The sequence below is a fragment of the Capricornis sumatraensis genome, chromosome 7 (genome assembly GCF_032405125.1).
Source record: "Capricornis sumatraensis isolate serow.1 chromosome 7, serow.2, whole genome shotgun sequence".
Lineage (NCBI taxonomy): Eukaryota > Metazoa > Chordata > Mammalia > Artiodactyla > Bovidae > Capricornis > Capricornis sumatraensis.
In genome coordinates this window covers 62,878,379-62,901,914 of record NC_091075.1, presented here as the reverse complement: position 1 = coordinate 62,901,914, position 23,536 = coordinate 62,878,379, and the positions used below count along the sequence as shown (strand labels likewise).

Below are 23,536 nucleotides of genomic sequence, written 5' to 3'. Positions count from 1 at the left end.
AGCATCAGTCCTTCCAATGAATATTCAGGGTGATTTCCTTTAGGACTGACTGGTTTGATCTCCTTGTTGTCCACGGGACTCTGAAGAGTCTTTTCCAGCACCACAGCCTGAAAGCATCAATTCTTCTGTGTCAGCCTTCTTTACGGTCCAACTCTCACATCCATACATGACTACTGGAGAAACCAATCTAATATTTCCAGTTATCAAATAGACCAGTGACGTTCAGGTGAGTTACTCTCTAGTTTAGATAGAGATATGGGAGTACCACAGCTGGTTGTTTTTAGTTGCTATGCTTTGTCCAGTGATACTAACTACTCCCTTGTGTCCTGTGACATTTATATTCATTAAAAAGGTAACAGCTGTTCACAATAGCTGGTCCTTTCAAGGCAGTTGATAATAACTAACTATCTCAAAAGAAACAGAAGTTAGGAGAGACTCCGCAGCTGCAGAGACCAATAGATGCTCAGATTTTTAAGGAGCCAGACTAGCAGTAAGAAATGTCAATAATGAGAAGAAATTACATTTCCAGAGAATCAAGCAGGGAAACTATGAGGCAGAGCTTTTAAATAGTTTAAAACAGATAATCCATCTATCATTATCCGAGTCCAAATTTAACAAAAAACAATAAACATTTAGATTTCACAAATCCAGAGTAAAGCTTACCTTTGTACTTTGCCTAAGTAACTCTTTTGAGTGAGATGAAGATTAAAGGGCAAATAAGAGTTAAGACTAAGAAACAATGTGTTTGAGTGGAGTGTTTATTTTTCAAGGAATTGAGCTTAAAGGACTTTGTTTATATGTGTTCTGACCAATGTGAAAGCTTTGTCCATTTAAACATTCATGCGCCAGCCTGTTTCTAGCCAAACACAAAGAACTGTCAGAACTATTTGCTTTAAGGAAAAAAGAATAAATTGTTAGAAATTGCAGCAAATTCTTGCTTTCAGTATTCAAAGCAAAACTATAAAATACAGACGGTCTCTCACCGAGGTCTCATTAGTGCATTTAGTTTTCATGTTAGAGGAAAGAGGAGCAAGGCCTTAGTTATCTCGGCTGCACTGCGGGTCTTATCCAAAACCCATGGGTGCTACTGATTCCAAATGAGTCTTCCCTACTCACTGAGGCTTGCTGGGTGGGGCTGCTCCTGGGTGATAGCATATCCTAGTACTCTGGGTGAATTCTTATATACTGCTGCAACTTTAACAGGCACACATAGGCAGGCACACACAAAACACACTACTTTTTCTTGGGCAAATCCCTACCTTAGGTCAGTCTTTTCCATAATTAAATACACAAAACTCTATTACAATGTTTTCCAAATGTCCAGGTCATTCAAATACAATGGTCATAAGATACACATCTTAGAGAGTATGTTTCTAATTTTTCAGAGACCAAGGCAAAAACTTGGCCAACGTTACCTCAACCATACCAAGGCCCTGACAGGTTAGCAAAATGACCTTTAGGATCAAAGTGCAGAGCAAGCCTTCATTTTTGTATAATACTGTGTTGTTTCATTCAGGCATTATTTCCCCAAAAAGCAGGCACTGAGCTCTTTGGCACCCAGAGTCATATACTGACAGACTGAATTTGCTCTTTGGGAATTAAAGTTGGATAGAGATAAGCCCTCCCATTCTCAGAAGGGAATAAAATTTCAGGTAGTGTGGGGTATAGGAAGCAAAGCTGTCATTGGTAAGACACATGACATCTTTGGCCTGTGCGATTTTATCACGCGGACCTGTAATGATCTTAAAAGCAAGCAAATGTGCTGCTTTCCCCACCTTGTCTAAACCTCACGGGATGAGGAAGAAAAGCCAAGTTACCTTTCTCATCTGAGCCAGCAAGCCTTCAAACTCCTTCAGGTTCAGCGTAGTCCCACTGTACGAGGCACAGCTGTTCGCTGTTTTGCCCAGCCAGTAAATGGTCACTAGTACCTGTGATACAGAACCATGCACAAAGAATTACTTTTCAACTAGGAAGTCAACAACAGTCCTCTAACAGGAAAGCAGGAAGGGAGAATGTGAAACACTAATTTACAAAAACCACCTTCCATGAGGTATCCATTCTAGGTAAAATTGTTTTACTAGGAACCCAATGCTGCATCAGTTAACACAAACATGATTCAGTAGTGAAAATAAGACCCTAGTTTTAGGAAGAATTTGGTTGTGAGAATGTGAGCAGGAAGGAAAAATAAATCTTCCAAAGCTATTCTCATGTCATGAAGGTTTCAAAACCAGGAAGCAAAAATTTTCAGAAACTCTGGAGTCTTTACCCAGACAAGCAATGAAACAGGTTGTCAATTCCTTTCAAGAGTGGTACTTTTAAAGGCCTATAATTTCTACTTGCGGGCACAGAGGTTCTGCTAAGGCCATTAGCAAAAATTTTTCAAAGGAGTGAGAAAACATAATTAGTGGTTTCCAGAACAAGATCAACAAAATATATCTAATTAAAGTCAGAGGACAGCAATGTAATGAAGAATACATTCTGCAGAGACCTGGCTCTGGGGTATAGTTAGTTAGATTCCTATTAATCTGAGATGGGAAATTTTGGGCTGGGCAAGACTACTGCCAATTAGCAACTATTTGAATGTTTAAGAATGTCTATGAATATTCACTGGTCTGAAGCTTCAGTCCTCAGTTAATTTTGTCCTGTTTTCCCAAAGAAACTGTCCACAAAAGCGAATTCTCTTTACACTGATTTTCCCACAGAACCCCACAGGGGCCATCTGAAGATAAGCTCCATAAAGTTGAATGATCGGGACCTCAAGCCTATGGAAAAGCTAAGACTATGATTTTGCTTTCACATTTGGTCTTAATGCTTCAGCTAGGCTGGGAAGTATTTACTGCACTTCCCTCTATTTGCTAGGCCAGAAAATGCTTTGGACAGCATGATATATGTACAAGCTTCCAGATGGCAACGGGCCCAAAATATGGTTATGTGCATCATTGCTAAGATGTGATTTGGTTTTCTACCTCTGTGGGAAAATGTTAGTTTAAGAATCCTTCAAAACTTCCAGAAATTCTTTTTTAAATGATTACTTACAAATAAATTTCTAGAGTACAGACAATTGCAGACGTCAGGACATGAACTAGGCCCATAAAATAACTCGTGTGTGCTAAGAGTATGAGGCTCTCTTGAAAAGTGTAATAGGAGAACAAAAGACAGGACTGTGTTGTGTTTTAGATTATGGCGTTTCTGTTTAAAATTGTATGATGAAAAATGCACATAACCCTGGTTTTATAGAGGAAGAAAAAGGAGGTAAGAATGAAAATGTCAGTCAAATATAATAGCACCCTGGAAATTTTTTTAAAAGTGGAGGGTCACAGCCAATTCTAAAATTTTATAGACAGAAGATCATTTTGTACACTCTTCAATTTAAACTTAAAAGAGCACTAATGTACTTGCCCTTGGAAAATAAGATCTAACTAGAAAAAGATGATTTTGGAAGGTATTAATAAAAACCTCAAAAAAATTAATGGCAAAAAAAAAAAATATACACAAAAGGTACAGGCCCACAACAGTCAACAGTATTTATATTATACTAATATTTTCCCCAAAACAACTTGCCCAACTGCTTAATTTAAGAACCCCATCTGTGCTTACCCACAGCAAGGAAGTAATGTTAGTGCTCAGAGAGATCATTCTGTGTTTAAGAAACCAAATTACAAATAGAGTGCAAGATTTCATTTATTTCAGATGGAGCTCCTATCCAATTAAAGAGACATCCCCCCAAAACACACTATCATTTTTATTTCTATCACTGACATTAATTTTTCTATCAGAGGCACATACACTTGTTTTCTAAGAATGATTCTTTCTAGCTAGGCATTCGAGAGGCACTGAACTTATGAGGTAAAATTTATACCTGAACCACCAACGTTAGAAGGAGAAAAGCTTAGAAAGTGAAGCTAAAACACTTACATTTTTCAGCTTCCTACTATAATCAAGACTCCTAATTAGGAAAAAGGAAAAGAAAATATGATCAGTTTCTTCACTGTGATCTTCATTTCAACATCTCTATGTGAAAGCTAACAAATATAATGAAATCATCAGAATACATTATTTTTAAGGTCTACGATTAGTAATTTCAAGTACTAAATAAAATTACTTAGAAAACAAAATATAGAATGATAAGATGGGATTAAAATTCCATAATACACCATGGAAAGATGAATGTTTTGTAACATCTGGAAAATGAAGGATTCCACTTAAAACTAGGACTGTTTATATTTGTATACTCAAAGCTGAACTGTTCAAGTAAAATTTTGCCTAGGTTACTTATCACTGTAAATTGAAATCTGACTGCACTTCCCAAATCTTCTTTATACAAGTACTTTTAACAAAGGTCTAAAACTACTTAATTAAATAGACCTGAAAAATATATGTAGAAGAGGCAATACTATCCAAATATTTGTTCTTTCCTGCTATGGACATAAATTAGTGTTGGGAATTAGCCCTTAACAGGAAAATATGCATGCTATGTTCAAATATACACACACATTCTTAAATATACAGAGACGTTTATTCTCAAACTATAAACAAAAAAGCTACTTGGTGGTACTTTCTAAATATTCATACAGTGAAATATAAGAATTTCTTCTAAGTTATTCTAAGTTTTCTTTAGCATGTCAACAAATAAATACTAGGAAAACAAACGCTACATTTCTTTTTTCCACAGAACTTCAGTTGGGGGTTGGGGAGGGAGAATGTAACTCTATTGAAAAAACTAGTCAAGAATTTCTTCAGATATTTAGATCACAATTACCTAACTGCTGCATATTCTGATCGAAAGTACAGATTAATGCCCAATTTTAAGCCAACTGAGACTGGAGGGAAAGGAAAACAACATAGTCCACATCCAGGATATAAACCATCAACAGCCACTCGCATTGTAAGAAGCGGTGGTCCAATTTGGATTTGATTAGGAGCATGTTTCAGATTCCCCCCCATTAACAGAAAGGATGATATGTCATTAACTGCTTAGGTGTTTGCTAGGATTTTAAAAAACTGAACAACAACAGCAAAACTAGATGAAAGCAAATAAAAATCTATTAAAGATTTGAATTTTTTGTGAGAAACAACAGGGAACATAAGACAATGAACATTTTTTGACTAAAATTGTGACCCAGTTCGGAAAAAAAATAGTCACACTTGGCACACACTAGGAGCTCACAAAACATTTGTTGAGTGACTTACACATAACAACCAATTATGTGAAAATGCTTCTAAATTTTTCAGAGACATCCTTGGGAGCAACCCAAAGGCTTCCTCCTTTCCATCCAGTTGCTGCAATTCTCTAGAATGATATTTGCTGCAAGCCCTTTTGGAATATGCTTTCATTTCTCACCAATGTTGTCTGGCACCCATTACAGGTAGAGTTCACGAAATTACACACCCAGTAATCATTTGCAGGTTCTCCCTCTTTCTTTCTTTCTCTACTCAAGTTACTTCTCAAAAAAAAAAAAAAGAGTAAGAAAAATTACCTACAAAGAAAGCTAATCTAAAGAGTACTTTTAAAAAGACAATTTGAAAAAGTATCAAAATTATATATGTACATGTTGGCCAATTTACTTTTCTATACAGCAGAAACTGACATAGCAGTGTAAAGCAACTATACTCCAATTAAAAAAAAAAAAAGCATCAGAATTTTCTTTTTGGGATCCACCCCTCTACCTATTGCTTTCAGTACTAACTGGTGTCAACAGGGTGTTTTCCATCTCTACTAATGTTTGGCTCAACTTTCAGAGGGGAAAGCAGAAAAATATAGCAGTTTCTACTTTCATTTACCAGACCTATGAAATCCACATCTGTTATAAATGTCTCCAGACAGTACTAAGATAAACCAGCAGCACTTACAGAAAAGTTGTGAAGCAGATAGTTCATTCCCTGTCCCAATCCTCCTTAATGCTACAGAAGATTTTCTAAGTACCATAAATGAATTTATGGCATAATTTCAATATAAGGTTCTTTATGTTCTAAATATTCATACTGTGAAATTAAAATTTTTTCTCTATAAATATTCCTAATTCAACCTCCTATAATGCTTGTGGACCACCCCTCATACCACACTCATCCTTGCTCATTACCCTTCTACCACACTGGTTGGCCACTCTTCTTTCTCTTTCTAGACATCAAGTTTGTTTTTCTTCCCTAGCCTTTCTACCTACCCTTCCTCTGCCCTGAATACCCTATAGATCTTTGCATGGCTGGCTCTTGCTTTCCTTTCATGCCTCAGTCCTCAGCTGAAATGCTACCCCTTCAGAGAGACTATTTTTGACACCCTTTCTTTTTTATTACCCCTCAGTTTTGTTGAGCTATAATTGATATAAAACATTATATAAGTTTAAGGTATGCAACACAATGATTTGATATATATATATAGTAATTGTCACTATCTTTTACATCATTTATTTTATTACTATTTTATTTTCTCCTCAGCACCTATCACTCCCTGCAATTTTTAAAAATCTGCTTCTCATTTCTTGACACAGGGTATATAAATTCCATGTGAACAGAAGGCCTATTCTCTAGTGACCAGAAAGGATCAGACACAAAGTAGCTGCTCAGTAAATCTGTTGAATGAATGAAAAATCTCAGTCATAGGGGAAAGCGATGGGCAAGTGTTTCATAACAAAAATAATAATAAAAGGGAAGAAAATAAGAAGAAATACAAAATGGGAGATAAATGGAAAGATACGATAAAGAAGGGAAGGGAGGCACTGGGATGAGAAGGAGACAGAGAGAAGAAGCAAAAGAAAGATAAAGGACAGAGGAAAGAACGGGAGAAGGGGAAGGTGGCCTAGTAACTGAGAAGTGATTGTGTGCCACGGGTCTAAGTGACTTTTTTTCCCTTTGGATTGCTTTCTGTGTCTTTGAATTAAAGTCTCTTTAGAAGTTGGTTGAACCATCTTCCCAGATCTGCACTGAGCAAGCTTTAGCTGGAATCATACCCGTAAGAATATTCTGTCCAATTCCATTTTACATATGAAGACACAGAGCCCAACTGAAGCAAAGGCTCTTGCCTTGGATTATAGACCTAAGGGGTAGCATATGTAGAGGCAGACCCTGGGTTTCCTGATGCCCAGAGTTTTACAGAAAAGCAATAAAGGTGATATGAGTTCTAAATTTCTAAAACTAATCAGTCTCAGAGTTCTCCTGGGTTAGTAACATACTGGTTTAGAGTGACTTAAAAAAAAAAAATGAATGCAGCTGCCAACACTGTCAAGTGAACTTTCCTTCACCCTCTAAGCAATGTGTGTGTGACTAATGATTACCTACCATGCCACATAGTTACTATTGTTTCTGGTCACTTGCCACCCAGGTGAAACTGCAAATATGAGATGAGGCAGAACCTGAAACAATTTCCTAAGCTGAATAATGATTTATACAGGCTGGATTTAGGTGCAGAGCAAATGGAGCATGTGAGCACTAAAATGAGGTTTATGGTGCTTTCCATATTCAAATATCATAATTTTTATTTCGTTATTTTTGCCCTTAACTAAAGTTTTTCCATGAGAAATATTAAAGAGCAGTCAAAAGGTACAAACCTCTAGTTATAAAATAAATAAATAATGGGGTTGTAATGTACAGCATGACAACTATAGTTAATAAAACAATATTGCTTATTTGAAAGTTGCTAAGAGAGATGATCTTAGAAGTACACACTGCAAGAAAAATACACTTTATATAGTGACAGCTGTTAACTAGACTTACTGTGATAAACATTTTGCAATATACACAAATATTGAATCACTATATTGTACATATGAAACTAATATTATAGTGTATGTCAATTATGTCCAACTCTGTGTGACCCTATGGACTGTAGCCTGCCAGGCTATTTTCCAGGTAAGAATACTAAAGTGGGTTGCCATTTCCTTCTCCAGGGGATCTTCCTGAACTGTGGTCCTGGAGGAGATTCTTGAGAGTCCCTTGGACAGCAAGGAGATCAAACCAGTCAATCCTAAAGGAAATCAAACCTGAATATTCATTGGAAGGACTGATGATGAAGCTGAAGCTCCAATACTTTGGCCACCTGATGCAGAGAGTTGACTCATTGGAAAAGACACTGATGCTGGGAAAGACTGAGGGCAGGAGGAAAAGGGGGCAATGGAAGATGAGATGGTTAGATGGCATCACCATCTCCGTGGACATGAGTTTGAGTAAACTCTGGGAGATAGTGAAGGACCAGGAAGCCTGGTGTGCTGCAGTCCATGGGGTTGCAAAGTGTTGGATATGACTGAACGACTGAACAACAAATGTCAATCATACGTAAAAAGAAGGCACACCGACAACAGAGAAGTGATTTTTATATAGTCAGTCATGGATGACTCTCCCTTATTCCTAGTCATAAATCATAAAATCCAATATAAACTCCAATTTGATTTCATTTAGTAGTTTCCATATTTCCCCCATCATTAAAAAAGCCAGTATCAGCAGGTAAATACCCCAAAATTCACATTTCTGAATTTTGGTGTCTCTCTTTCTTATGCCCTTCTATGATAAAATGACCCAAAAGTAATCAAAAGGAGAAGTACATCCAACCCAAAGATGCTCTGTATGTAACTAAGCTTATTATTAAAGCATATTAATGCCAAACACTGTTTGACTAATTTGGAAAATGTTTTATATGAATTTGGTAAAGCCTGAACAACTTTTAAACTACAGGAAAGTTACCTCTACCATCTCAAAAGGACTCTTCATCTCATTACTCTGCTCACAGCTATTTCTTTACAGAGAAGCACATTGCCTTTTCTTTTATTATAACATTCTTTCCCAAGAATTCTTTGGCCCCGAACATGGCTCACTGAGTAGATACAGTCAACAATAGTCAAATGGCCAATGATCCATCTTCAGAGAACTTAATCACTGACACACAGGAGAAAACAGTTACGAATGTAAATGAAGAAGAGATTTTTCTATAATCTATTGCCCTCTTTGCATAATAAACAGAGTTCAGAACTGTTTAGGAGTTTGCAGTCTTCCAAGAGCCTATTCATATGCCCAATTGGAGCCAATAAAAGCTTTTTGTGTAACTCAAATAGATTCTGTGCATACTTCTCCCTTGCCTCTCCCTCTGTTGAGTTTCACCTAAAAGTTTTCCTCCTTGTCTCTAAAATTCTAACTCTATATGCATGATTTTTGCATTTCAAAAAATCATGTTTGATCAGAATGAAGGGAAGGCCAATGTGGCTTGTTCTGAAAGCTGGATTTTCACCTTCACATTTCTATTTTATTAGGCATGTCCAATTCTCTGCCTCTTAGACCTTACAACATCATCACAAAACTGCAAATCAAACCATAAATGGGTTTCCCTTGAACATAAAATCGTGCATGACTTACTTGACTGTTACTCTGTTGGATGTATCCTGTAGGTCACTCGGGTCAAAAAGTTGAGATTCTTTAAGGCCGAGCTCTTTACAACCTCTCAAGAATAATATGATATTGTCCTGGAAGAAAGAAAAGAAATCTAAGTCTATATTATATAATATTATTTCATGAACCAGTCTTTCCTCTTTAATAGTCCAAATCACTGGAGAGAAGACAATCATTAGGACAGTCAGAGTCAGAATGAGTCATGGCTTGTTAGATAATAAAATCATACTTTGTTAGGAAATCCCAGAGTAAACAGACACTTCAAACTTCTGAACCCACAGCTATATCAAATTCATTTTTCTTCCCTTTACCTTTCACGTTGGTGTAAAACTTTAAGTTAAATGCCACTGAAAAATAAAACTTAGGACTTCCTTGGTGGTCCAGCAGTTAAGAATCTACCTGCCAATGCAAGGAACAAGGATTCGATCCCTGTTCTGGGGAGATTCCATATCCTGAGAGGTAACTACTAAGCCTTCACTTTTATGCCTGTGTTCTGAAACAAGAGAGTATCCCTTGCTTGCCACAATTAATGAGAGCCTGCTTGCAGCACCGAAGACCCAACACAGCCAAAAATAAATAAATACATAATTTTTTTTGTTTAAAAAAAGAAAAGTGTAACTTAGCGATTTCAGGGCAGTAGTTCCAGGTGGCGCTAGTGATAAAGAACCTGCCTGCCAATGCAGGAGACACAAGAGATGGTGGTTTGATCCCATCTCTAGGTCAGCAAGATCCCCTGGAGAAGGGCATGACAATCCACTTCAGTAATCTTGCCTGGAAAATCCCATGGACAGGGGAGCCTGGTGGGCTACAGTCCATAGGGTCACAAAGAGTCGGACACGACTGAGCGACTGAACTGAACTGAACTGAAGCAACTTAATACACAGTACTCCTATTGCTTCAAAGTTTTGTCCATGTCTTATTGCCTAGAATCTGGTTCAACATTAAAAAAAAAAAAAGGTTTTACTACCTAAGAGTCACCTTTAAGTTTTTCTTTCTAACTGATCTTCAAAAATACATCCTTCATCAGTGGGTTTCGATCAATAATACCTCTTTGTGGACTGTAAACTGAATTGGTGGGGGGAATCTAGACTTAACTGGAAAGGGAAAAAGAGGGGGCAAGAAAATCTTTTGGAAATAATATCAAAGACTTTCCTCATGGTGATTCATTTGTCTATCAGATATAAGTTGACTTTGGCCTGGCAGAGTAGCAGACACATTCAACAGCTGAGGAAGGCTCTGGTCTTCATCTGTTCAGAGTCATTAAGAATAAACAAATGGCTCTGGGAGGGATGGCAAATTGTGAGTCATCCTTTAGGAACTCTAGGACATTAGCTGCAGATTCATCAGTTATGTCTTCGTAAAAGACTTTGTAAAAGACGAGCTAACTGGTTCCATCAGGTAGTTCAAACTTCAGGAAAGGAATGATGAAGACTGGTTCCAGGAGCCAGATCAATGTGAAGTGAGAATGAAATCTGCTCAGTCATGTCCAACACTTTGTGACCCCATGGACTATACAGTCCATGGAATTCTCCAGACCAGGATACTGGAATGGGTAGCTGTTCCCTTTTCCATGGAATCTTCCCAACCCAGGGACTGAACCCAGGTCTCCCACATTGCAGGTGGATTCTTTACCAGCTGAGTCACCAGGGAAGGAAATGCTATCTAAATGCTCTAAGACAGATGCTACAAAAATCTGAAGTCATGGTGGTGGTAAATGAATCATATATTCGAAGTGCAATTTAACAAAGTGAACAAAAATCATTGTATTTCCCAATGACCAGTGTGTAGGCAGGATTCTGCTAATAAGACAGGCCCCAAGAATCCCACCCCCTAGGGGACACACTCTATACAATCTCCTTCCCTCGAGTGCCAGTGGAGCCTGTGCATATGGTAGATCACCACTCTGTGATTATGTCATTAACTACTTGGCTTTGAGTTGATCAAAAGAAAGATGGCCTGACTGTGCCTGACCTAATCATGGGAGCTTTACAAAGAAGGTGAAGTCAGAGTTCCTGCTGGCCATAGGTTCTATAGCTGCAAGGAGATGCATTCTGTCAACAACCACATGAGCTACGAAGAGGCCTGGAAGAAGCTCAGCTTGGACTTCAGCCCCTGCCAACACCTCAGTTTCAGCACTGTGGGACCCTGAACAAAGAATTTAGTCACACCATGTCAATATTCTGATTATAGAAACTCAGTCAGTGGATATTGACTGAAGATGCTAAGTTTATACTAATTTTTTATGCAGCAATGAAAATTAATACATCTAGGCTCAAAATAACAAGAGCAATAGCAATAAATTGCTAACCTTTATATAGCCTTTATTAAATGCCAAGTATTCTTTCAAGAATGTTACATATGTTAACTCATTTAATTCCTGCACAACCTTATGAGGTAGGTACTATGATCATCCTCATTTATAGATGAGCAGTGTGAGGCATGGAACAATTAAGCATCATTAAGGCGTCCCTAATAGTTCAGTTGGTAAAGAATCTGCCTGCAATGCAGGAGATCCTCATTTGATTCTTGGGTCAGGAAGATCCCCTGGAGAAGGGATAGGCTACCCACCCCAGTACTCTTGGGCTTCCCTTGTGGCTCAGCTGGTAAAGAACTGGCCCACAACGTGGGAGACCTGTGTGCGATCCCTGGGTTGGGAAGATCCCCTGGAGAAGGGAAAAGCTACCAGCTCCAGTATTCTGCCCTGGAGAATTCCATGGACTGTAGAGACTGTGGGGTTGCAAAGAGTCAGACATGACCAGTGACTTTCACTTCGCTTCAACCAGTGAGTGGTGAAGGAACAAAGGCTGCAAGCCAGGAACGAATGGAGGTGCAAAAAACCATGGCAGACATGAGGAAATCAAGCCTCAAATCTGAGGCTGGTACCAAAGGAAGAGGAGGCTTTGGAGTCAGGGGCTGATCAAAGGGGCCCTTGAAGGCCATGGAGGGCAGAGGGGAGGTAGTGTGAGAAGTAAATGCCCAGGCCTGCAGCAGAAGTAGATTGGTGGTGGTAGGCCTCGGGGGGGAGACGTGCAAAGGAAGGACTTAAAAGGAACAAGGCAGGAGACAGGGAAATCAATGAGGAGATACTCCAATCTCACTTCCCCTAATGGAGGCTGGCTCACCCCAGTATGTTGTCTTTCCTGTGTCCCTGGATTTTTTTCAGTGGGTAAGAAGTACCACCATTCATAAGACCCATGTCATGTACAAGACATATTGTAGACTGACAGTCTGAAGTCATCCATACCCTTCACAGTCTCTTCTCCAATCACTTTACATGTTTTAAAATTATCCAATTTCTCTTTGGAGTTTTTCTATTTTGCATCCCACTTCCAGAGGTTTGTAGATGTGCAGGTGAGTCTTTTGCAGGGCATGCAGCAATCTTGCTGGTTGGCCTATGAGCTCTGAGGGCTTCTAACCCAGAGGAAATTAAGGGATGGGTCTCAGAACTCTTTAGGAATCATCTGGGACCCCAAAAATAGGAACAGACCAGTGACCCCCACGTGGTCCCATCAGAGGCGCATGACTGTGGCACATGAGATTTTCAAGAAGGCGTGAAAGTGTTCTTCCCACATGCACTAGCAGAAGTGCCCCTGAGCACCGCTCTATCTTCAGTACACAGACTGCAAACACAGAAGTGCTGTGTTGCCAGTCGGGCTGAACGTTTTGGGCTGTGAGATTTAAATAACGGCAGATCTCCTTCCAGTTTCGTGCTGCAACCTAATGATGCTGGAGGGGAGCCAGACCCCAGTCAGGAGAAAAGCCAGAAGGAAGAGCCCCCTCAGCCAAGAGCTAACAAGGGCAGCGACCAGAGTGGGCAGGGAGGGCTGTGCCTTTAATTACTTAAAATGCATCCTGCAAATTCCCATCTGCCTTGCTCTTCACACTGAGTTTTTTCCACATTTACAACTCCAAGCAAAACTAACAACCTAGTGTCTTAGCTTCTGAAGCCAAGCAACACAACTGTGTCTCAATCCTGGGAAAGATGTGGAGACACTGATTTACTGCAATGACTATTCTATTTAGCTCTTCAGTACAGTTCAGTTCAGTCACTCAGTCGTGTCCAACTCTTTGCGACCCCATGAATCACAGCACGCCAGGCCTCCCTGTCCATCATCAACTCCCGGAGTTCACTCAAACTCATGCCCATCGAGTCAGTGATGCCATCCAGCCATCTCATCCTCTGTCGTCCCCTTCTCCTCCTGCCCCCAATCCCTCCCAGCATCAAAGTCTTTCCCAGTGAGTCAACTCTTCGCTAGTATTGCAAACTCATTAATTCTTAGGCTTCAAAAGAAGTTTTAAAAAATCTCTTCAAAAATGTCAATGTCATGATAAACAAAAATTGGAGACTGAAGAGACATGATGATCAAATGTATCATATGACCTTTGATTGGATCTTAGATCCAGAAAGGAAAAGTATAATAAAGACTATAAAAGTTCAATTTAAGGTGGACTGTTGTTGGATAACAACAACAGTTGGATAACATTATTGGATAACATTATTGGATGAAGGTTAATTTTCTTAAGTATGACGATGATGGTGTTGTGGTTATATGAAAGAATACTTTTATTTTTAGGCAAACATGTATATTTCAAGGACAAGTTATCATGTCTATAACATAATTTCAAATGGTTCAAGAAAATAAAATGTGTGTGTGCGTGTGCATGCACGGGCTTCCCCAGTGGCTCGGTGGTATAGAATCCGCCTGCAACACAGGAGCCTCAGGAGATGGGGGTTCAATCCCTGTTCGGGAAGATCCCCTGGAGGAGGGCATGGCAATCCACTCCAGTATTCTTGCCTGGAGAATTCCATGGATAGGAGGAGCCTGGCAGGTTACAGTCCACAGGGCTGCACAGAGTCGGACACAATTGAAATGACTTAGGATGCACGCACGTGTATGGATAGGAGAGATGGAAATAGACGGGGAGAGAGAGGATGCTATCTGTCGGTTATGGAGAAGGAGATAAAGCAAGTATGGCAAAAACCTAATAATTGGCAAATATAGATCTCAAAACTTGGCCATTGTTTTTTTACAGCCTGGTGGGCTATACTCCAAAGAGTGGCAAAAACAGTAAATGTGGCATTGTGGGCATATGGTGGTCTCTGTAAAAATGACTTAACTCTACCTTGTGTGCATGATTAGTCGCTTACTAATGTCTGACTTTTTGCGACCCCATGGACTGTAGCCTTCCAGTCTCCTCTGTCCATGGGATTTTCCAGGCAAGAATACTGGAATGGGTTGTCATTTTCTTTCTCCAGGGGATCTTCCTGACCCAGGGGTCAAAACTGCATCTCCTGTGTCTCTGGCATTGCAGGCAGATTCTTTATCTGCTGAGCCATCAGTGAAGCCCCAACTCTGTCACTGTAGCCAGACAAATACGCAAACGAGTGGAAGTGTCAGCCTCCCTATACATTTCACTTACACAAGCAGGCATTGGGTTGGATTTGGCCCACAAGCTGTAGCCCACTGGCCTTGTTCTAGGTAACCAGTATTCCAGTATTGATTATGCCATCTATACATTTGAAAACTTTCCCAGAAAGTTTAGAGAAAAGGTTTTTAAATATGTAAAAATGTATTCACTTCCACAGGGCTGTGAGTTCACTGGCAAAACCAGTTTCCTAAAACTGAAGGGAAAAATAACAGTTACCTCGGAGACAACTGTTGCAAAGTCTCTGAGGTAAAGGCTCCAGCACTACTGATGGAAAGTTTTCTATTTTTGGCTAATGGGAAAGTGCAGTAACATGAGTCTCAATTCAACACAGATGCGGAACATAAAGTTCCTGAAAGAGTCCATTTTGTGCTCAACCAATAGTAATGTATAGGTTTATACCTCTGTTTACCTAAGGACTATGCATTCACTCCTGGTTCTTGGCCCAGGGGTTTCCCATGCCACTAATCTGTGGGCCCACAGTGTGTATGAAAACATTTCCTGGGGGCCTGGGTTGAGGCCTGAGCTTTCAGCCCTCCCCAGGGCCTCTTCTCTGAGGAAACCCTGATGCTTCTCTCCCTTCCCTTCTTGCTCCAAAGTCAAGATGAAGGAAGGCCAGGATGGTCTCCACCTCCAGAGTTTCCCCAGCATATAGTAGGTACTTCCCCTGGTGGCTCAGAGGGTAAAGCATCTGCCTACAATGCGGGAGACCTGAGTTCAATCCCTGGGTTGGGAAGATCCCCTGGAGAAGGAAATGGCACCCCACTCTAGTACTCTTGCCTGGAAAATCCCATGGACGGAGGAGCCTGGTAGGTTACGGTCCACAGGGTCACAAAGAATCGGACACGACTGAGAGACTTCACTCCACTAAATATTTAAAACAAATTAAGCGCTGTGGTTATGCATGGATGTGAGAGTTGGACTGTGAAGAGGGCTGAGCGCTGAAGAATTGATGCTTTTCAACTGTGGTGTTGGAGAAGACTCTTGAGAGTCCCTTGGACTGCAAGGAGATCCAACCAGTCCATTCTGAAGGAGATCAGCCCTGGGATTTCTTTGGAAGGAATGATGCTAAAGCTGAAACTCCAATACTTTGACCACCTCATGCGAAGAGTTGACTCACTGGAAAAGACTCTGATGCTGGGAGGGATTGGGGGCAGGAGGAGAAGGAGACGACTGAGAATGAGATGGCTGGATGGCATCACGGACTCGATGGACGTGAGTCTGAGTGAACTCCAGGAGATGGTGATGGACAGGGAGGCCTGGTGTGCTGCGATTCATGGGTTCGCAAAGAGTTGGACACGACTGAGCGACTGCACTGAACTGAACTGAAGCACTACATTCTAGGTACTTAGAAGAATGAAAAAAAAAAAACCTACAAAATTCTGGTAGATGAAATGAGAAGGACTTAGAAGTATCTTATCTTCAGGATTAATTTTCATGATCTATTGTATAGCTGGATTTGTTCAAGATACATGTAAACAGAGGGTTTGTTTACGAGAAATTGTCTCATTAAACAATGGAAATGAGGGAACAAACGTACCATGAAACACAGCATACCAGTCTTGGGAGTCAGGAGGACTCCAGTTAGAATCCCAGCCTCGTCCATATACTAGTTACATGGCCTTGGGCATGGTTCCTAATACGTCTGATCTTTGGATTTCTAATCTGTGATGTGGGGGATGCCATTAATCTTATACGGATGACAGAATTATGAGAGTTGGACCGTAAAAAAGGCTGAGTGCCAAAGAATTGATGCTTTCGCACTGTGGTGATGAAGAAGACTCTTGAGAGTCCCTTGGACTGCAAGGAGATCAAGCCAGTCCATCCTAAAGGAGATCAGTCCTGGGTGTTCATTGGAAGGACTGTTGCTGAAGTTGAAGCTCCAATACTTTGGCCACCTGATGCAAAGAGCTGACTCACTGGAAAAGACCCTGATGCTGGGAAAGATTGAGGGCAGGAGGAGAAGGGGGTGACAGAGGATGAGATGGTTGGATGGCATCACTGACTCAATGGACATGAGTTTGAGCAAGTTCAGGGAGTTGGTGATGGACAGGGAAGCCTTGGGTGCTCTAGTCAGTAGGGTTGCAGAATCATATGCAACTTGGTGACTGAACAACAGCAAATGTATTGAGAACATAGCCCCGTGTCTCTAGTGTTTCCAGACACTCATTATATGGATGTTATGTATTATTATGGCTTTACTGCCAACTCAGGTTAAGAAGGGACCACAGAAAGTGAGAAAACTATCCATCCACAAAAACCAGTATTTATCGCCCTTGCCGGTTACATGGGAGATATTTTCTTTTTCTTTTTTAAAAGGGTAGTTGCAATTACTGTTGTTTAGTTAGTTTTACAAATAGCCAACTTGACTTATACAGGCTGCCTTAAACCCAAGTATAAGCTATGTACCAAAAGTCCATTTCTAAGAAGATGGCTTGTAGATTATCATTTGTGATTAACTCACAGAATTAGTCTTTGCATGGTGGTTGCCAGTTTAGGCCACAAAAACCTACTTAATCCAAAATGTAACTGAAGAGGGGTCTTAATTACACTATGGAACCTAACAGCTGAGTAGAACAATGTCTCAGTTGGAAAGCTTATTCAGAAAGGCCAGCCTGTGCTCTAGGCTGTAGTCAGATGGAGGAGTCCAAAGGCCATAGCAGAGGCTTCCGTGGCCCAAGGGGGCACCTCAGGAGGGAGGGGCAAGAGTGAGAGGGAAGACAGGCAGGCCCTCAAATCATTCCCGTGCCCTCAAATCATTCCCGTGCAGCCCCCGAGACACATCACTGTCTCACCTAGGCTCTCCCTACTGTCTTCAGAAGGCAGCAAGCACCTGCAATTCATTCCGTGCAGCCCCCGAGACACATCACTGTCTCACCTAGGCTCTCCCTGCTGTCTTCAGAAGGCAGCAAGCACCTGCTTGCTACCTTTCACCTTCTCTGCTGTCATTTCCAACTGGCAAAGGGTTTCTCCTTTCCCTTGACTCATTGCGGAGCAACGTGTAGCTAAATCTCTGGCTCTGAGGAAGGCACCAGTCCTTAGTGGATCTCTAGAGAAACCAGACAGGGATTGAGAAGCCTTCTGCTCTACCCAGTCTCCTTGGCTTTATTTCCTTTATAGCCAACAGGGAAAGGGCAACATGATGATGGATTTGGAGTTCACAGAAAATGAACGTTTAACGTTCATTTGGGTTTCAAATGATCCCAGACGTCTATATTGCCAGGTATTTAAAATACAACATATATTTTCAGAACTGGATTAGAAGTTTCAAGCCTCAATTTTTTTTTAAAGATCAGTAAAATAAGAAGCTTTCTCGACTTTTAGCAGTGATACTAGATGCTTCAATAAATCGAACTATGTCAAAGTTTTGAGTGAATATAAATTAGAAATCTAGCATTCTATTCATACTAAGTCAAACAAGTGGAATCAAAATGTCACAAATTTTTTAGCTAGGCAAAAAATATTAAATTTTCTAAAACATGTATTATATTATACATACTATTTAGAATATGCATACAAAAGCTTTTCTGCTGTGCTTGATAAAGGCTTGGGAAAGAACTTTAAAAGAGAAAGAGAAAGATAAATTGGAAAACAAACTAAATGAAATGGGAGCACTGAATATGAAACAGAAAAAGCGAAACAAGCTAGGTAAAAGTAAAAGATCAGCACATGGTCCAGGTTTTAAACATGGCTGCTCATTAGAGTCACATCTGGAGCTCTGGAGAAAAAGCAATACCTGGGCTTCTCAGATATACCTATCATTTAAAAGTGTACATTTAATTTCCAAATACATGGGGTTTTTAAAGTATCTTTGATATTAATTTCTCACATAAATGCTTTCTTCTCTGTAATCATCTTCTGTTTTTTCAGTCTTACAACCTTGGGACTTTCCATGGCTAAGTCAAAGATCTCTCTTGGTAAATGTCACACTGTACTTGAAACTATGTGGATTATTTTCAAATATCTTTTCATATTGATTTCTAACATAATTCCACAGTAATAAGAGAGCAGACTCTGTATGATTTCAGTACTTTAAACCATGAAATTTTTCACCTTGTTTTATGTCCTTGGATATGTTCCAGTGTCTCCTGGTTTATAATCTTTAGGAACTTGAATAGAATTTGTACCCTGCTGCTGTGTAAACATTGTGTACATCTTAATTATGTTGAATGGATTCATAGGACTTTTCAGGTCTCCCATATCCTTCTACTTTTCTGACTATTCATTCTATTAGTTTTTGAGAGTTTGATATTGAAACTCCAGCTAAAAATCTTAATTTATCTACTTGAAAAATAATTATAATATACAGTGAAACGATATGTAACTTTGTTCTGTATTTTCCAAGTCGCCTATAAATGTTATATTTTCATAATTAAAAAATTTTAATGCTATATATATATATAAGCCTCTGAATAATTTTCCATTTCTATAAAGGAAAAGATTAGGTGGAGGGAGCACAATATAAACTGACGTTACATCTGGTGAATTTATTATCTTAACCCATTTTCTATAGTAAATATTTGCTTCAAAAATCTTAATAAGGATTACAGTTGCTCAGAAAGATTTGCAAGCATATCAGAGAAGATCCAGACTTTTCTAGAAAATCAATAACTAATAGCAATGTTACTTTTCCATTCTATCTCTAAGGCTTTTTTTTTTTTTAATGGTTTTTGCTAGGTTTCCTGCATTTGCAGCAAACAAATTCCCTCTAACAGAAGTGCAATTATGAAATTCAGAATTTAAGGAATAAATTACCAAAATATCTGCAGGAACTTACCCCACAATTATTAGAATCTAGGGATTTCCTGTACCTGCCGTGAGTTCACGATCGCTCTCCTAACCTGCATGGGTTCCAGCCTGGCTCCATTAATTGGCCCATGTCCAGCCACAATCAGTACTCGCCAGACTTTCAACGCACTTGAGTTTTCCAGGAGCACTTAATGAGGATACCAGGCCTTCCACTGAGAGGCAAAGGCGGCTCACTCTGCCTGGGGGAATTCTGGGGAAGTCTGACCCAGAAGGTGGCCTCTGGGTTGCTGCTTGCAGAAGAAGAAAAAATGTTATGGATGGAAAGTGAACAGAAACACAGTGAGTTGCAAGGAGAGAATGGGGAGGGGAAGAGAGTTCTTCAAGGTAAACTTGGGAGAGTTCGTGAGAGCCTTGTGAAGGATTTGTGAAGCCTTGTGAAGCACTGTTCTCTAGGCATTGGGGAATCACGTCCAGGTAATAAGGACAGAAAGAGTCCTGCAATCAACCTCTATTTTAGGAGAATAAGTTGGGTGGCAGCAGGAGAGAGCCCCTGGGTGGAGAGGGTCCGTTCAAAATTATAAGAGCTCTGGGAGATGTGGAAAAGCCTGAACTCATTCAGAAGTACTGAGTTAGCCAAAAAAACTCACTTGGGATTTTCTATAGGATGAAATGGAAAAACTCAAACGAACTTTTTGGCCAACTCAACAGTAAGGGCAGAAAAGGGAACGGGTACAAGCACCCACTGTCGGCTTGGCAGTTGAGTGGATTCAGGAATAGAGAGTGAGGAGAAGGAGTGGGGTTTGGAGTGATGATGAAGTTTTCAGCCATTAAGACCATCTTAAAAAATAGAGGAAGCGGGGAGATTTGTGAGAAACAGAAATAATAAATGAAGCTTGGAACATTCCATATTCCAAGAGCCACGGTTCATCAGGAGCTTGTATTTTGGTTGGCTACTCAGAGGCTGAACGACCCTGGGCAAGTTGCTTACATAATCTCTGCCTCAGCTTGCTCTTGAAAGCCCAGGTCCTTACAAAGACTTACAAGGCCCTACAGGAGCCGCTGCCACTACCTCTCTGACCCACCCCCACCTTGCTCCCCTTCCCTGCAGCCAGGCACAGCTCCTTCCCTGCTGATCCTCAACCAACCAAGAAGATCCCTGCCAGGGCTCCTTTTCTTACCTAGGTATTATCTAGAATGATCCTTTCTTTTTTAAAAACATAATTAAGATTTATACAATTTCCACATAACAGAAGGATACAAATTCCATTCAAGTTCCCATAGATTATAAACTAGGAGACACTGGAACATACCCAGGGACATAAAACAAGGTGCAGAAATTTCAGGGTCTAAAGGTATTGAAATCATACAGCATCTGTTATCACTGTGGATGTTAGAAATCAATATAGAATGATCTCTCATATACAAAAAGTAAGCAGTCAAGATATATGCATGGAATGAATGAATGACCATAATTGTGGGGATACATATAATGTCATAAAGATGTTGTGGAGTTAAATAAGAAAATATATGTAAAGTGCTTTTAAAATAGAACAATGTTCTACACAATAAATGTTTTCCATTGTGATATTTATTTCTATTATTAGAATAAAACTGTTAAATAATCAATGAATGGAATTTCTGATTAGAAGGACATTACGACATTGGGGACAATGTCAGCGGAATGATAGAGTGAAAACCAGATTGCAGGAAGTTAGGAAATTAGTGTAGAATAAAAACAATAGAGAAAACACAAAGAGACACTTCTGGGAAGTTTAGCAGAGAAGAGATTAAGAAAAGGTATGGTGGGTCAAAGGAAGGCCGGCTGATTGTTTATTTTAGTAAAGTGGCAGGTAAGGAGAGACACGGAACCCTGCTTGCCCCAGAGCTTCTTTGCCCTCCCAGACCACTGACGTTAGCCTCCTTATGAGGAATCCTCGTTGCGAGTAAGGTCTGAGCCATCAGTTTTCCCTATAATGACCTTCCATCCTGCTCACCATTTCCATCAGTCGTGGAGAACGCTGGTCCCATGTAGACTACAGTCAGCATTCCAGGTGACTTTACATTCTACACAGCAACCTGCTCGACAGCCTGGCTTTCTAGTCTGACTGCCTCAATTCCAACAGTTTGTACTCATACACTCTATTTTAGGATCATAATTATCACCCACACCTGCCCTGTTGGAATCCCAGTTTCCAATATCCTGCTCCTTGGCCTGAGTGCCTCTCCTCCCGGGTTTCTCATTCCTTCTCTCCCACACACCTGCTCTTTCATCTCTAGACCCTGTCTTTTCCTTTCAGTTCATTTCCCTCTCCTCTCATTGCCTTATTTCCTTCCTGACCCAGTCCAGACCAGTATGACTACTCAGCTGCTCCACTGCCTGGATCCTCAACAGCCCCCGCTCTCTGCCTTTCCCCTAGGGAGCAATGACCAGGAAAAGGAAACGCAGAGGTGGAACAGCTAGCTCTGGACATGAGCCTTGGGGGCTCAGCCAACCACTTTTGTCTCTGCTTGAGGCCGGGAACAGGTATGCCCACTCCTCATGTTTCTCCATGGAGGAAGAACACTCCTGGCCCCTCACTCTTCCTCCCCTAGGTTGGTTTGGGAGAAGGAATGGGGAGGGTATGCTCGGTTCAGCCAGCTTAGGATTTCCTCTCTGTGGCAGACTGCCTGTCCATAGGACACATGTGTCCTGTCTGTCTCTGCAATGTGGGAAGGGGCCTCTCTCTGGGGGTGGCGGTGGGGGGGCGGTGAAGCCTGTGGTTGTCCAGCTGTGCTGGGAATCGGTGAATAAATTTGTTTAATTCAGGAGCAAGGATTAGCAAACCCACTTGGTTGCAGCTCTAAACCCATGCTCTCCTATTTGTTTCATAAGAAGTAAAGCTGATGTTTTCATCTCTATCTGACTCCTCTGTTTATGTCTCAGCTGGGAGAGAAAGAGAGGAGTGTTATTTACTGATCACCCTAAATCTCTAGCTCTCTGCTCCTAGTGCTACTGGAAATGATGGTGCTTTACTGGCTCCAGAACTGCTACACATTTCCAAGCTCCTGCCTCGGTGGGCCCACTTGGTCATTCTTCTGGGGCTCCCGGCCAGCCCTTCTCCCATCTTTGCAGAGGGTTTCACAAACCTCCTCTGCTTTCTAAAAGCTCTCTGCCATTTCCTCACCTTCTCCTATCAACAGATAGATGTCATTAGCTCCCAAGAGTTAATCCTTTTGCATCACCCTTCCCACATTCTGCATCTAAACACTTTTTAAAAAAAGAATATAAAGTTGACAACTGCAGACATTTGCAAGCAATCTGTTAACATGTTTTCATCAATGGGAGTGAAATGCGGGTCAGTGTCAGAGTGAAGAGCAAATAGCCAGCAGTTAGGCTCTATTATCTTTAATTTTTATACTTATTCAAAATTATTAATTGCATATGTATAGTATGAAAGGGTTTCCTAGGTGGCTCAGGGCTAAAGAATCTGCCTGCCAAACAAGAGATGTGGGTTCAATCCCTGGGTTGGGAATATCCCCTGGGGAGGAAATGGCAACCCACTCCAGTATTCTTGCCTGGAAAAGGAAACGTCAACCCATTCCAGTAGTCTTGTGTATCTCCCATGGAAAGGAGCTTGTGGGCTACAGTCCATGGGGTCTCAAAGAGTTGGACACAACTTAGCAACTAAACAGCAACAATAAGTATGAAAGGCAATGTGCTAAATGCTTTGGGCAGGAAAGGGTCTTGATGAGAGCTGGGACTCTTATTCGTAAGTGAGAGAGGCCCAGATGGATGGAGGTTTTTATTGGATTACAGAGCCCAGTGCATCCCAGCGAGGAGGTAGGGGGGCAGCTGACCCTTTGAAACAACAGGAAACCAGGGCTTCATCTATTTGGAGCCTGGAATTGCTTCATCTCCTATCCACTTGCTCTGCACACTGGCTGGCTTGCTTTCAGCACACACAGGTTTCCTTCACATGGATCCCCTAGATGCCAATCTCATACATGAATA

General features: G+C 40.7%; 1 protein-coding gene across 2 annotated transcripts in view; it reads right to left on the bottom strand.

The window, feature by feature from the left end:
* Window positions 1–23,536, bottom strand: part of LIMCH1 (LIM and calponin homology domains 1) — a 355,643-nt gene that overhangs the window by 92,690 nt on the left and 239,417 nt on the right. For both annotated transcript variants that reach the window (XM_068975297.1, XM_068975298.1), the window contains exons 4-6: window positions 9,337–9,443; window positions 3,916–3,946; window positions 1,818–1,928 (exon numbers count right to left, since the gene is read on the bottom strand). In XM_068975297.1, coding sequence (XP_068831398.1) covers window positions 1,818–1,928; window positions 3,916–3,946; window positions 9,337–9,443 — 249 coding nt within the window. The remainder of the gene's footprint in view (window positions 1–1,817; window positions 1,929–3,915; window positions 3,947–9,336; window positions 9,444–23,536) is intronic.